Raw genomic sequence first — 12,500 nt, 5'->3', positions numbered from 1 at the left:
ACGACAGAAGAGAATAATAGCTTAAACAACAAAAAATGCGCTGTCTTTTTCTATCCCTGCTTGTTGTCACACGCGCCCTACTGTTATTCGTGACGACAGCCAGGAAATATTGCGCAATACTGAGATAACCATCAAAACATTGAGTGGGCCTGCTAGGGTCAGTCCATCTGCCACGAATGACTTTATCCCGCATTGACCACAACAACAGCCAATAAGACGTCCTTGATTACAGCACAAAAACACCAGCTCTCACCTCTATTCTCTACAACCGACAGTGGGATACGCGCACACAACAAAAGCACCTCAGTAACTTTACGACAACATAATTTGCCATAACGGCATTGAACATCGAGGCACTCGGCGGTGCTATTACAAGTAGCAAGCTAAACATGACTTACCCACCAGTTGCCTCTCGAGAGCACTCTGCGAATTAGGTTCATCAAATCGCCTATCCAATTCCTTTGCAAATCATAGACTGTATGGTCCAAATACTGTCCCTGTAGGAATCCCAACACCGATCTCAAGACATGTTCTCTTTTGCTCTCCATGGTGTCAATATAAAACTCTGTACTGTCCGTGAATGAGACTGAAGAACAGCGCGGGTAAAGTGTCATCTCTCTTACAAAATACTTATTTGATATTGGTGGTCAACAGCTTTAGGGCGGGTTTATTAGAGCCAACTTCCAATCACTACGAGAAAGCCAGGAGAAGCACATCCGTCTAAAATTTACCCAGGAAGTTTCTCCATACAATGCACAGCATTACAGCCGCACTCTGATTGGCCAATGCTCCTCAATGTTTTATCAATCGGCGGCAAGAGCTCAGGTGAAGCAACATGCTGTTGCTGTATGCATGCTTCCCTTCATACACGTCAGTAGCCGAAGTTTAGTGGGGGGGGACCAGTCAGTACCTTGTTTGTTGCTAATTGTCCATGGGACCCCTAGCCGGTCTGCATGAACTAGCTTGACTACCCTTCTGTTTAAGCCAGTCTTGTCTGTCTGTCTGTGTCTGTGTCTGCTTGTCTGTGTCTGCCTGTCTGCTTGTCTGTGTCTGCTTGTCTGCTTGTCTGTCTCTGTCTGTCTGTCTGTCTGCTTGTCTGTGTCTGCCTGTCTGCTTGTCTGTGTCTGCCTGTCTGTCTGTCTCTGTCTGTCTGTCTGTCTGCCTGTCTGTTGGTCTGCCTGTCTGCTTGTCTGTGTCTGCCTGTCTGCTTGTCTGTGTCTGCCTGTCTGTCTGTGTCTGTCAGTTTGTCGGTCTGCCTGTCTGTGTCTGTCTGTCTGCCTGTCTGTCTCTGTCTGTCTGTCTGTCTGTCTGTCTGTTGGTCTGCCTGTCTGTCTGTCTGCCTGCGTCTGCATCTGCCTGTCTGTGTCTTTCTGTCTGTCTGTCTGTCTGCCTGTCTGTGTCTGCCTGTCTGCTTGTCTGTGTCTGCCTGTCTGTCTGCTTGTCTGTCTGTGTCTGCCTGTCTGTCTGTCTGTCTGTCTGTCTGCCTGTCTGTCACTGTCTGTCTGTCTGTCTGTTTGTCTGTCTGTCTGACCCAGGGCTAATGCTACTGTTGTTGTTGCTACTGTTGTTGTTGCTAGGTTACGTTACCAGGGTTACTTCGGGGGTGTGACGGCGATGACCAGAGAGCAGTTCTCACGAATCAACGGCTTCTCCAACGCCTACTGGGGCTGGGGAGGAGAGGACGACGACCTCAGGATACGGTACACACACACACACACACACACACACACACACACACACACACACACACACACACACACACACACACTCACACACACACACATGCATACTGAGGATGGGGGTGGGAGGACGCGTCTAAGTTGATAATGGTTCTGTTGCAGTTGGGGTAGGGCATCTGCAAGAACAGCACGTCTTTGCACCATCTGTGGTTGGGTATCAGTGTGATTACAAAAACATTTCATTCCTGTGGTGTTTATCGCCCCTCGCTGAGGTTTTGTAGCAAAGTGCGTGTCTCATCTAGCCGTGCGACGAACATGCGCACGCCCAGTAGTGTTGCCGCGGTAACCAACTACTTCCTCAACTTGTTACCTGAGCGACACGGGGCAAAGTAATATTTATTGCAAAGTAATAGTTATTGCAGCGTTCAGTTATTACACTTGCATAGTTTAGTTATTACAGCGCTTGGCGTCGTGTCCGGCTCCCCTAACCCGTTATAAATCGAACACAAACCAACGGCCTCTCGTGGCTTATTGCTTAAACACACACACACATACACACACACATACACACACACAACACACACACCCACACACACACACAGCTGATAGTCCTGTCCTGTGCCGTGCCGTGTTGTGTTGTGTGGTGTGGTGTTGTGTGTGTGCTGCAGGGTGGAGATTCAGAAGATGAAGATCGTGCGTCCACCAGCTGATGTAGCGCGATACACCATGGTCTTCCACAAGAGGGACCAAGGCAACGAGGTCAACAAGGACAGGTGAGCGAGAGAGAGAGAGAGAGTGTGTGTGTGTGTGTGTGTGTGAGTGTATCCGTGTGTGCTTGTGTGTGTGTGTTAATTGATATGTGTATTAGAGTATAGATTCTTTGCCCGAGCCCGAGCCCGAAGCGGCCCGACCCGACCCATGGGCCGGGTCGGTCCGGTATTTTCCATCACTATCCTCGGGTCGGATCGGACCGGGCCCCAGGAGTGATCAAGCTTCTTCTTCTTTTTTTTTAACTATTAGCTTAGGGCCTTAATGGCATGGACAACATTATGTTGGATAATGATTAGACGAAATATTCTAAACACTATTCTTTGTGTGAAGCCTACAAAGTTGCAGAAGTCAAACTACGAAATTGCAAAAGGCAACATGCGCAGTTTTCTTCCACTGGCGCGCGCGTGTGTGTGTGTCAAGGCTTGCCGGGCGCCAGGGCGCCTATAAATCGACTTTGGTGAATGACAAACTGAATCTCATATGCATTTGGCCATGATTTTTAAAATAATTTAGTCTGAGATTTCGCTGTGGTCTTGAAAGCCTCCAGGCACTCGCGTGTCTCCCGTGTCAGAACTCTGTCGATGCTCCTCCTCCACTTGCGTCTGACTTAAAATAGCCTACCACTGACAATTCTCTGGTTCAAATAAGTTAACCATCAACTGACTAGCGACGCAAAACCTATATTTTGCTATGCCTTTACAATCCAGTATAGTGGTCATCATCAAAATGACCAAGGACAGATGTATACGACATGAGAAAAGTAGAAGTTTGAGATCAGTTTACAGCATGAAGACGACATTAAACTGACTAGTCAACATGTAGCCTAATGTCCGCTTATTGTCGGCCTATTGTTTTGATGTAGGCCTACTTGGATGCTTTTAAACACGATTCTTTATGTGTAGGCTAGCCTATAACGTTGCACAAGTCAGACTACGAAATTGCAAACGGCAGCATATCATGCGCAGTTTTCCCTCAACTGCCAAGCAGGTAGGTAGACCAGTGCCGTTGTCCCTGTCCCCAATAACGTTATGCTTCCCAATCACTTGACTCACGCTGGCTGCTGCTGCTGTCGAACACTTCTGTTTATTGTTTTTTTGTATTTTACTATATTAGTGAACACAACGAAGGGCATTGCATTTGCAAAACCGTTTCATGAATTGCTTAGTCAAGCCGTGTTTGGGACTCAATGCGATGGCATGCGCAGCATCGCAGCATCGAATCACTTTCACTTTTACCTCTGCTGAAAAATGGCAGTGGATCTCCAAGTAGGCTACCGTAGGCGTAGTAGACGGTCAAATTAAACATTTCAGCGGACGATATGCTCACGAGAAGTCCCAGTGACAGTGCATACATGGCTTTGTAGCCTAACTTTTTTCATCACCGGCCAAAATGGCTGTGGCACTGACGGACGCCAGGGCGCCTAAAAAAATGTCTTTGGGGAGTAAAAACTGAGTCTCACTAGGCATCTGGACGGTAACTTATTGGGATATGATTTTTTTTTTTTTTAAATAATTTAGTCGGAGATTTCTGTAGGCTAGATGCTCCGCCTCCCCATGCGTCTGACTATTGACAATTCTGCGGTTTAAATAAATTTGCCATCAGCTGACAAGGCGACGCAAAATCTATATTTTGCGATCTGCCTTAACAATCCAGTAGTGGTCATCATCAAAATGTTCAAGGCAAGAGTAGGCTATACGACATGAGAAAAGTAGGGTAAAGTTAGTGATCAGTTGAAGCCTGAAGACGATAGGACTCAACATTAATGCTCCGCACATTGTCGGCCGTTTTTGATTCATTTGGATGCTTTTCAACACACATATGCAACACTTGTCGTCCTTATTACATTGTTTATCAAGATAAATGTTAACAAATGTGTTTGGTTCACTTCAAACAGCTTAAAACTAGTTGACACCGTCAGCTATAACGTCCACAATATTAAGTAATGGTCGGGCTTCAATCGGTCTCGGGCTCATAATTTACAGTTAATGTGATGGGCCGGTCCGGGCCGGGCTGGAATGGGCGCGGGCTCGGAAGGGTCGGGTTTCATTCTTTAGGCCCGATCTAAGCTCTAGTGTGTATGTGTCAGGGCTTAACACTAACACCCGCCAGGTAGCCAAATGCGGGTGAATTTCGGCGTTGGCTAGTAGATACCGAAGGTTCACTAGCCATTCTGGCGGGTCCGTTACTATTCTGAATGATGAGGCACCGCATTTTGTAGTTTTTTTCTTCGGACCGCCTTTGCTACAAAAGCAATACAATGCGATTTCGCGAGCCTACAATACCCATGAAGCACCTGTGTCACGTGTCACCTGTGTCTCATGCCAAGAATCTGATAGAGCTAGTCTTGCGAAGAGGAGGGGCAGCGAGCTACCGGCGCATTAGCGTGCGTTTGGAAATGTCACTGAAAACCTTAACGTGAAAATAAAGTAGGGAAGTTCATCTCAACTGACTTGTTTTACGATCTGTCATTAGTACAATACTTAGTAGTAGTGGACATTAAAATGACCAAAGCGAGAGGAAAACACGTCAGTCTGTCTTACTCTTGTGAAAGTCTCAAGACTGATTAGCGCAGTGATAAGACAAGGACACATGCGGCATTAATAATGTTTGGTTTAAATTATTTTCTGATTTGCCTGTAGGCCTATGTCTTCATACCTTAATATTCCTCCATGTTTCTTGTGCTGTTGTGCCCGACTGTCAAACCGTTCTTAAAAAACGCGCAGTAGTAGCGTTCCAGACTGCACAAAAGCATCCCATTGCATGTCCCTTCGCAGGTGCCAGTCTCGCCTTGCGCCCATTTGTATTTTAAACAACTCACTATTAAACGGAATGAAAGGAAGTAGTAGCCCCTTCTGCAGCTACCGCATCTGTGTGTGCTTTCTAGTGGATACTTTTATAAGCAAATATTCCAGAAGAGGTGTTATTCCACTCCACATCCATGACCGAGGAAAGGCGAACTTGGCAATGACTTTACGCTATCTACTTAGCACATCAATTTGGACGGCGACCTCCACAGATAGGCCTATATGATATGAAGAAGTCCCTCCAGATTAAAGACGAAAATATTTTGCTCTCGTGTAGCTTACATTTGTGCCCTTCCACAACACTGTGCTTGGTGTTTCTGCATGGTAAATATACTATAGGCTATGCCATTCCTCAGATCAGTAAATCTGTTCTTTGCATAGCATGCATGCATGGATCAGTTAATAGGCCTAACAATTCTAATTATTAGGCCCTATAGCATATTATATTATACTGTATTATATTATATTATATTATATTTTATTTTATTTTATTAGGCCTAGGGTACATGTGTGTGTGTGTTAATTGACATGTGTGTGTGTGTGTGTGTGTCCAGGATGAACCTGCTGAATCGCGTGGGCCAGAAGTGGCGTAATGACGGCCTCAACTCCTGCTCGTACACCACCCTGTCGACCCAGAGGGAACCGCTCTACACCAACATCACCGCGGAGATAGGACACCCTTAACCCCTACACACCAACATCACCGCGGAGATAGGACACCCTTAACCCCTACACACCAACATCACCACCGAGATAGGACACCCTTAGACTGAGAGAGAGAGAGAGAGAGAGAGAGAGAGAGAGCGTGTGTGTGTGTGTGTGTGTGTGTGAGAGAGTAGCATGGGAGCTGAGTTACCCAAACAGGAACCCAAATAGTTCCTCAGCCGCCATCTTGGCTCCACAGGGATTATCTTTGTTACCGGGGCAACAGCTCCACAGGATCTAGACACTCCAATGGAACTTCATCTCTTATCAGTTGGAACTAGACCTCTCGTTGCCGGGGGCAACAGCTCCACAGCTGTTCCATGTGTGAGAACTAAACAGCCTTTAGGATCCATAAGGAGCCATAAGACTCTTGTGCAATGGAACTAGAACTAGAACTGGAACTGGAACTTATATTTTTGACCTGTCCACAGGAACCTGAGTCGTAGCAGGGAAAACTTCTTCTGTTGCTATGGGAACTGAAGAACTTAAGAACTACAGAACTTCAGAAGTAAAGAACTTCAGAACTACAGAAGTAAAGAACTTCAGAACTAAAGTTCCCCAACAGTAGTTTGGCCTTATTCTGCATATCAGCTGTCGTTGGGACTCTTTTCTTATTCGTCTATTGCTCTATGAGCTTTCATCTCGTACATCTGCCTTTGTTTTCAAACGAGACTCGTTTGGTATTCGCTTTACACCGAACGAGACTCCATTTTGTTTTTGCAGTGGCGGAATTAAGCCGAACTCTCCAAGAGGGGTCACCAGAGGACTTGTAGCACCTGAGACTTGATTCATTTATTTTGATGAGACGGATTAAGGTCACTCTCTGCACACCAGCTCTGACTGTTTTCACTACAACCCTGCACACCGGCGCCCATGTCACCTGATGTCAACAGATGTCGACTGCCGGTTAGGGGAGGGCTCTGTGTTTTGTCATAACTGTCAATTGATTATCCATGCTCTGCTGTGATGAACTTGGGCACTCATTGGAGGTATAATACAGAAATGGTCGGTTAGTGCAGTCGGAACTGGTGTGTGGAGGCCTTTAGAGTGGACTGTAAAAGGTGAAAACTCTGTCTAGTCGGAATGTGGTGTGTCTAGCATTCCATTTTGTTATGCCCTTAATTCTCTCTGGTTGACTGTGTTTATCATGTGTGTTTATTCTCTCTGGTTGACTGTGTTTATCATGTGTGTTTATTCTCTCTGGTTGACTGTGTTTATCATGTGTGTTTATTCTCTCTGGTTGACTGTGTTTATCATGTGTGTTTATTCTCTCTGGTTGACTGTGTTTATCATGTGTGTTTATTCTCTCTGGTTGACTGTGTTTATCATGTGTGTTTATTCTCTCTGGTTGACTGTGTTTATCATGTGTGTTTATGATGTTTTTGATGCGTGTCATCAGTATGTTTCTTTATGAGGTGTCATGTGACCAGCCTGGCCTCGGAGTATATTCCAGGTACCTGGCTCATTAGTAAACCAGGTTAAGTTCACCTTGAGTTGGTGGTAAATCACCTAATAGAAGAGCCTGGAGTCCTCGTCTTCTTAACTAAATGACACGTGTGGGCAATCTATTAGCAGGTTTACCCCTTCCTGTAGGTTTAACTTGGCCAGGTGTATCACTTATGTAATCAAAGTCTTCCTGTGCAGTTTCCCACTCGGGGTTCGAACCCGCGACCTTCCAGTCAACACTCCAGTTCAGGCCCAGGAGGCGTAAAGTGGTCCAGACCAATAGCTTGGCGCTATACTGTATGAGGCTTCTGTTAGCATCCGTTGGGGTCAGCTCTATGTTCCCACAGCCCATTGGTCCCACAGCCCATTGGTCCTACAGCCCAAATGGTCCCAGCTTATTCCTGCTGCTCCATGTTCCAACAGTTTTAAGAAATTATTCAAGCCTATAAGTCCTAGCTCTACAAATCCATGTTCCCACATTTCCAAGTAAACTAAGGGAACCAATAGGCCTAAGAATGATGTTAAAAATCGTAGTGATGTGGGACCAATGGGCTGTGGGACCAATGGGCTGTTGGAACATAGGCACGCAAAAAGTCAAAGAATGCGCGCACATCAGTGGCACAGGTGCTGGACCAAACGTAAGATAACTGAGAAGAAAGTGAAGGTCCGCAGCACTGTTGAATGCTCCCAAAAACGTTGTGCGAATAAATATTTTGGGAGCATTCAACAGTGCTGCGGACCTTCACTTTCTTCTCACATAGACACGCTCCCAGCATCTGCTAGCATCCGCTAGCATCCGTTAGTTAGCATCCGTTACACTTAACTACGTTCTTGGAATACTCTGCTGGTGTAGGAGGGTGCTTAGTAGCATGGCTTACACTCATCTCTCATCTGATTGGAGGAGAATGGTTGACACTCCATAGGCTCGCCTCTCATTGGTGGGGAATGCCTGATCGACACTCCATAGGCTCGCCTCTCATTGGTGGGGAATGCCTGATTGACACTCCATAGGCTCGCCTCTCATTGGTGGGGAATGCCTGATCGACACTCCAGAGGTCAAGAGAGGTTGAACCAAATCACTAATGGAGATTAAGAAACACTAATCACTCTCTCTTAGTCACACACACCGAATACACACACACACTTCATGGATGACACACACACATACACGTGTGCAAGCAATGACATTCCACTTATTTTGAAAGTGGATGCACTGTCTCATTCTGTTACACATCTCCCTCAAAACACACACACACACACACACACACACACACACACACACACACACACACACACACACACACAGACACACACACACACACACCAGGATTAGCATAGAGGGCGTTTTCCCGCTGGGCTGATGTTTCTGGGGGGCCAAGTTTGTCTTGTCTTGATTTGTTTGTTTGTTTGTTTTTGAGACCTGCCCTCTGTCTAGATGGGATGGCACATTGGTCGATCTTAATCACTATATCATGGAAAAGCAGGAGTGGTGCAGGTCTATGCCAAAAATGCCTGGTCCGATCTCCGAGCCCAGACCCGCCCTGTCCGAGAGCTTCAGTGTCTTCGTGTTGATTTGAATGTAATGAAGCCAAAGAGCCGCCATACTGAGAGAGATTACTCTGGTCCTACATGTGTAGTGCAGCTGTGTATGTATTTATCCAAACTCCAAACTTAAGAGGATAGAAGTTCAATTCAGTATCTCGCAAAGGTGCAATTCAAAAAGGTCATTTTCCTCATTTGCAATTGTGATGTTTAATGGGGAAAAAGTCCGCCAAAGTCAGCCATCTTTGACCATGTTTCGACATATTTCGGCCACCATTTTAAACAATATCTACCAAGCCGAGGCTCCCTGTCACATAATTCCATCAAAATGCCATCCAGTAAACATGGCCATGGACTACTAGAAGAGAAAGTCTTACAGTAATATACTGTATGAGAAGAGGCACTCCCATTGGCTCCTGTTGAACCATGACAATACTGCTCCCTTATTGGCAATGTGCTGTATTTTCCGACCAGTAATATCTCTCAGTATCAAGGTTCTTTGGCATAAGCTATTCTGCCCTACAAATGCAAAGTGCAGTAACTACATATTTTGTCAGAATTGAGTTTAAACCGAACATGGTCTTCATAACACCTCGTTTACGTTGCCACAAAAACTTGCGGTCCAAATGTGTCCCGTTTCAGAGATCTGGCTTTGTCAAATTTGCAGTAACTACAACTGCCAACGTAATACCAAGGCTTCCAAGGCCTTATTCTCAGTTTGAATGTGGACGTAGTTACTGCTCTTTGTCCTTGTAGGGCATTATTGATTCCTTTGTCCTCATGGGGGGTTGTGTTGTATTGTGGGCTTCACAGGACTGGTAGCGTTTAAATACTGTGAAAATTAGCAAAACCGTTTTGAATGTAAAGTGGGAGGGAAGCGTCTGCTTGGGTCATGTGGTCGTGCCATGAGAGCAAGGCGAGTCTTTGTTTACAGTCAGAAGTGTGTAATAGGTTGCATCAAACGCCCCTCTACAATTAAAGGTGCACTGTGTAATCTTTTTAATAGTTTATTTCCAGAATTCATGCTTCACTAATGTTACTTTTTTCACAAATATTCACCATCACCATCAAATCCTAAGTATTCATTATGCCTGGGAAAATTGGCATATTGGCAATGACCAAATTTGCTACGATTTTATAAGGAAGTGATGTAAGTAGCCTACATAGGAACGATACTGCGAAAAGCAGAACAAGTTGTGGCGTTTGATGCACCCTAGTGTGTTACTATGGCAACCCATACATGTTGTGGTTACGTTACGGAAGCCCATTGGCTAAAGTCTTCAAGGGAGCCTGAAGCTCCTCCCCACCTCTGCCTTACCGCCAGCCTCACATTCTGGAACATTCAGTGCCACATTCTAGAATATTGTCCCGCCAGCTCTTTAGTTAAGACTTTAGCCCGCTAGCTTAGCGCATGCCATCCATTTAGCAGCCATGTAATCATAAGGATGTGGTGTGAATGGAGGTTACACATAACATGCCAGCCATGTCACCTAGGACGTGACATTAGCATGCTAACAATACTTGGAGAGCAAGTTAGCATGATGTTAATAATAGCTGGGAGTACTGGTCATGTTTTTTCCTCCCGTCCTTGCCTCTAGCGTCTAGCGTCAGGGTCACACAGTCTCCGTGGAGAAGCAGGCTCTTTGGGGGCTCCCCTATCAATTTCCTGATTGCAAATTAGAGAATAACTTATTTTTAAACAAGATATTAAATAATAGCAATCATCTCACGTGACAAGGCTGGAGGAAAGAATGAGAGGAACTAGAATTACGACTGCACAGGTGTCTATTTCAGCCTCCACTTCCTGTGGGGCCTATCCCTAGCCAATCACCAGCCTCCATTCCTTATACCGTGAGGTGGAGAACAGCAGCATTGATTCTGCACATATAAACCTCTTTTTTTAAACAAAAACAAAAAAATCAAATGAAATCAAATGTTCTTTATTTCTTTACCATGTGTATTTTAAATGTTTTGGGATTTGTAGGGGGACCTTGTATCTTCTGATTTAATATTTATCTTCAATTGACCTTTTTAAAATCTTTTTCTTTTCCTCAACGTTTGGAAGTGTGTACAGTTGGTATTTCTCTAAGTGAAGTGTCCCAGCCTTGCTTGGACAAGTAATGTCCATTTCATTTGCGCCCAGTGTATCCAATGATCAATTACACTTATAACTAGTTATTGGATACTCTTTGGTAGGGGTGTAAATCACAGCCTTCATGACGATACGATATGGTATCGATTTCTTAAAGCAGGGATTCGATTTTTTCCGATACTTAAGAATTCCCCACGATACGATGCGATTCGGTTCGATTCGATTTTTTTCCAATTACTTTTCCACTACTATTGTGTTATGGAGCTAGGGCATTGCACAGGGGCCAGCGATTCGATTCTTTTCGATTCTTAAGAATACCCCACGATACGATGCGATTTGATTAAATTGCCGGCCGATACTTCCGATACATCGATACATTTCGATTTTATTTACATCCCTACTCTTTGGTGAAATCCGCAAAAAATGGGTGTCACTCGTCATAGCAAGGCTAGGATACTTCACTTTGAGAAATGGCCAGGAATAATGTGTAATATTGAAGACACGCCATAAAGCACAAACTGTTTGGATAATGGATGTTGGTACGCGTGGATAACTGGTACTGAATGTGAAGGTGTGTTTTTCTAAAATGGTTCTTTTCTGTATCACTGTGAGAATGTGAATGTTTCTTTTGTTTTCTCCTGAAATGTTTTTTTTTCTGCCTGTTGATTAAAGCCTTTCTCTGAACCAATCACATCAGCCTCTGTGGTGGTCATGTCACGCCCATGAATCTGTTGCTAAGGATACCAATACCACCTCCTCCAATCAGCAAGCTTCATCACCAGGCTTCTGAAGGCTCTTGCTCACAAGTTCCTCAAACAAACCTGGGGCCTCATTTATAACATATGTATAGTCCCTACACCAGTGTTTCTCAAACTTTTTCAGACCGAGGACCACTTCGTACCCCCAAAAATGTTCAGGGACCAGGGTGCTAATTTGACACTGCTAATTTTGATGCAGATCACTTACTTTTTATTCACATTACAAACCTGTCTTATTGTGGTGAAAATATGACTTCAGCTATGTTTTTAGCTTTGTAATTATGTTACAAATATAGCTAACTTCTAGCTCGTCTTGGATAAGTAGAAATGAGCCCTGTCGCGGACCACCAGTGGTCCCCGGACCACTCTTTGAGAACCACTGGTCTACACAAGAAAAAGTTATTATTGGTAGTTTGCACATATGGGGCCTATAGGCCTACTACAAAGCTGGTTCAGGAGTAAACCAGGTGAAGAGGTAAATCATCTAATAGAAGAGCCCGGAGTCCTCGTGAGAAATCATCTGGAGTCCTTCTACTAGGTGATTTTCCTCTTAACTCAACCTGGTTTACTCCTGAACCAACTGTGTAGTATAGGGCCTAGGCTCAAGAGGAGAGATGTTTTGTTTATTATCCTAAATGCTGAGTGCTACAATAAGGCTACTGAGGTTGAGGTTGAGGGTGAGATTTTGTGCACATCCCAGGAA

General features: G+C 44.8%; 1 protein-coding gene across 1 annotated transcript in view; it reads left to right on the top strand.

The window, feature by feature from the left end:
- The window catches only part of b4galt4 (UDP-Gal:betaGlcNAc beta 1,4- galactosyltransferase, polypeptide 4), a 10,833-nt gene extending 4,785 nt beyond the window's left edge, over positions 1–6,048 (top strand). The window contains exons 5-7 of the mRNA XM_063202698.1: positions 1,578–1,700; positions 2,348–2,452; positions 5,809–6,048. Of these exons, the coding sequence (XP_063058768.1) occupies positions 1,578–1,700; positions 2,348–2,452; positions 5,809–5,938 (358 nt within the window). The 3' untranslated portion in view covers positions 5,939–6,048. The remainder of the gene's footprint in view (positions 1–1,577; positions 1,701–2,347; positions 2,453–5,808) is intronic.
- The last annotated feature ends 6,452 nt before the right edge of the window (positions 6,049–12,500 follow it).

This window comes from Engraulis encrasicolus, chromosome 7 (genome assembly GCF_034702125.1).
Source record: "Engraulis encrasicolus isolate BLACKSEA-1 chromosome 7, IST_EnEncr_1.0, whole genome shotgun sequence".
NCBI classification, from domain to species: Eukaryota; Metazoa; Chordata; class Actinopteri; order Clupeiformes; family Engraulidae; genus Engraulis; species Engraulis encrasicolus.
Note: the sequence above shows the minus strand (reverse complement) of the source record. Positions and strands in the feature narration are given on the sequence as shown.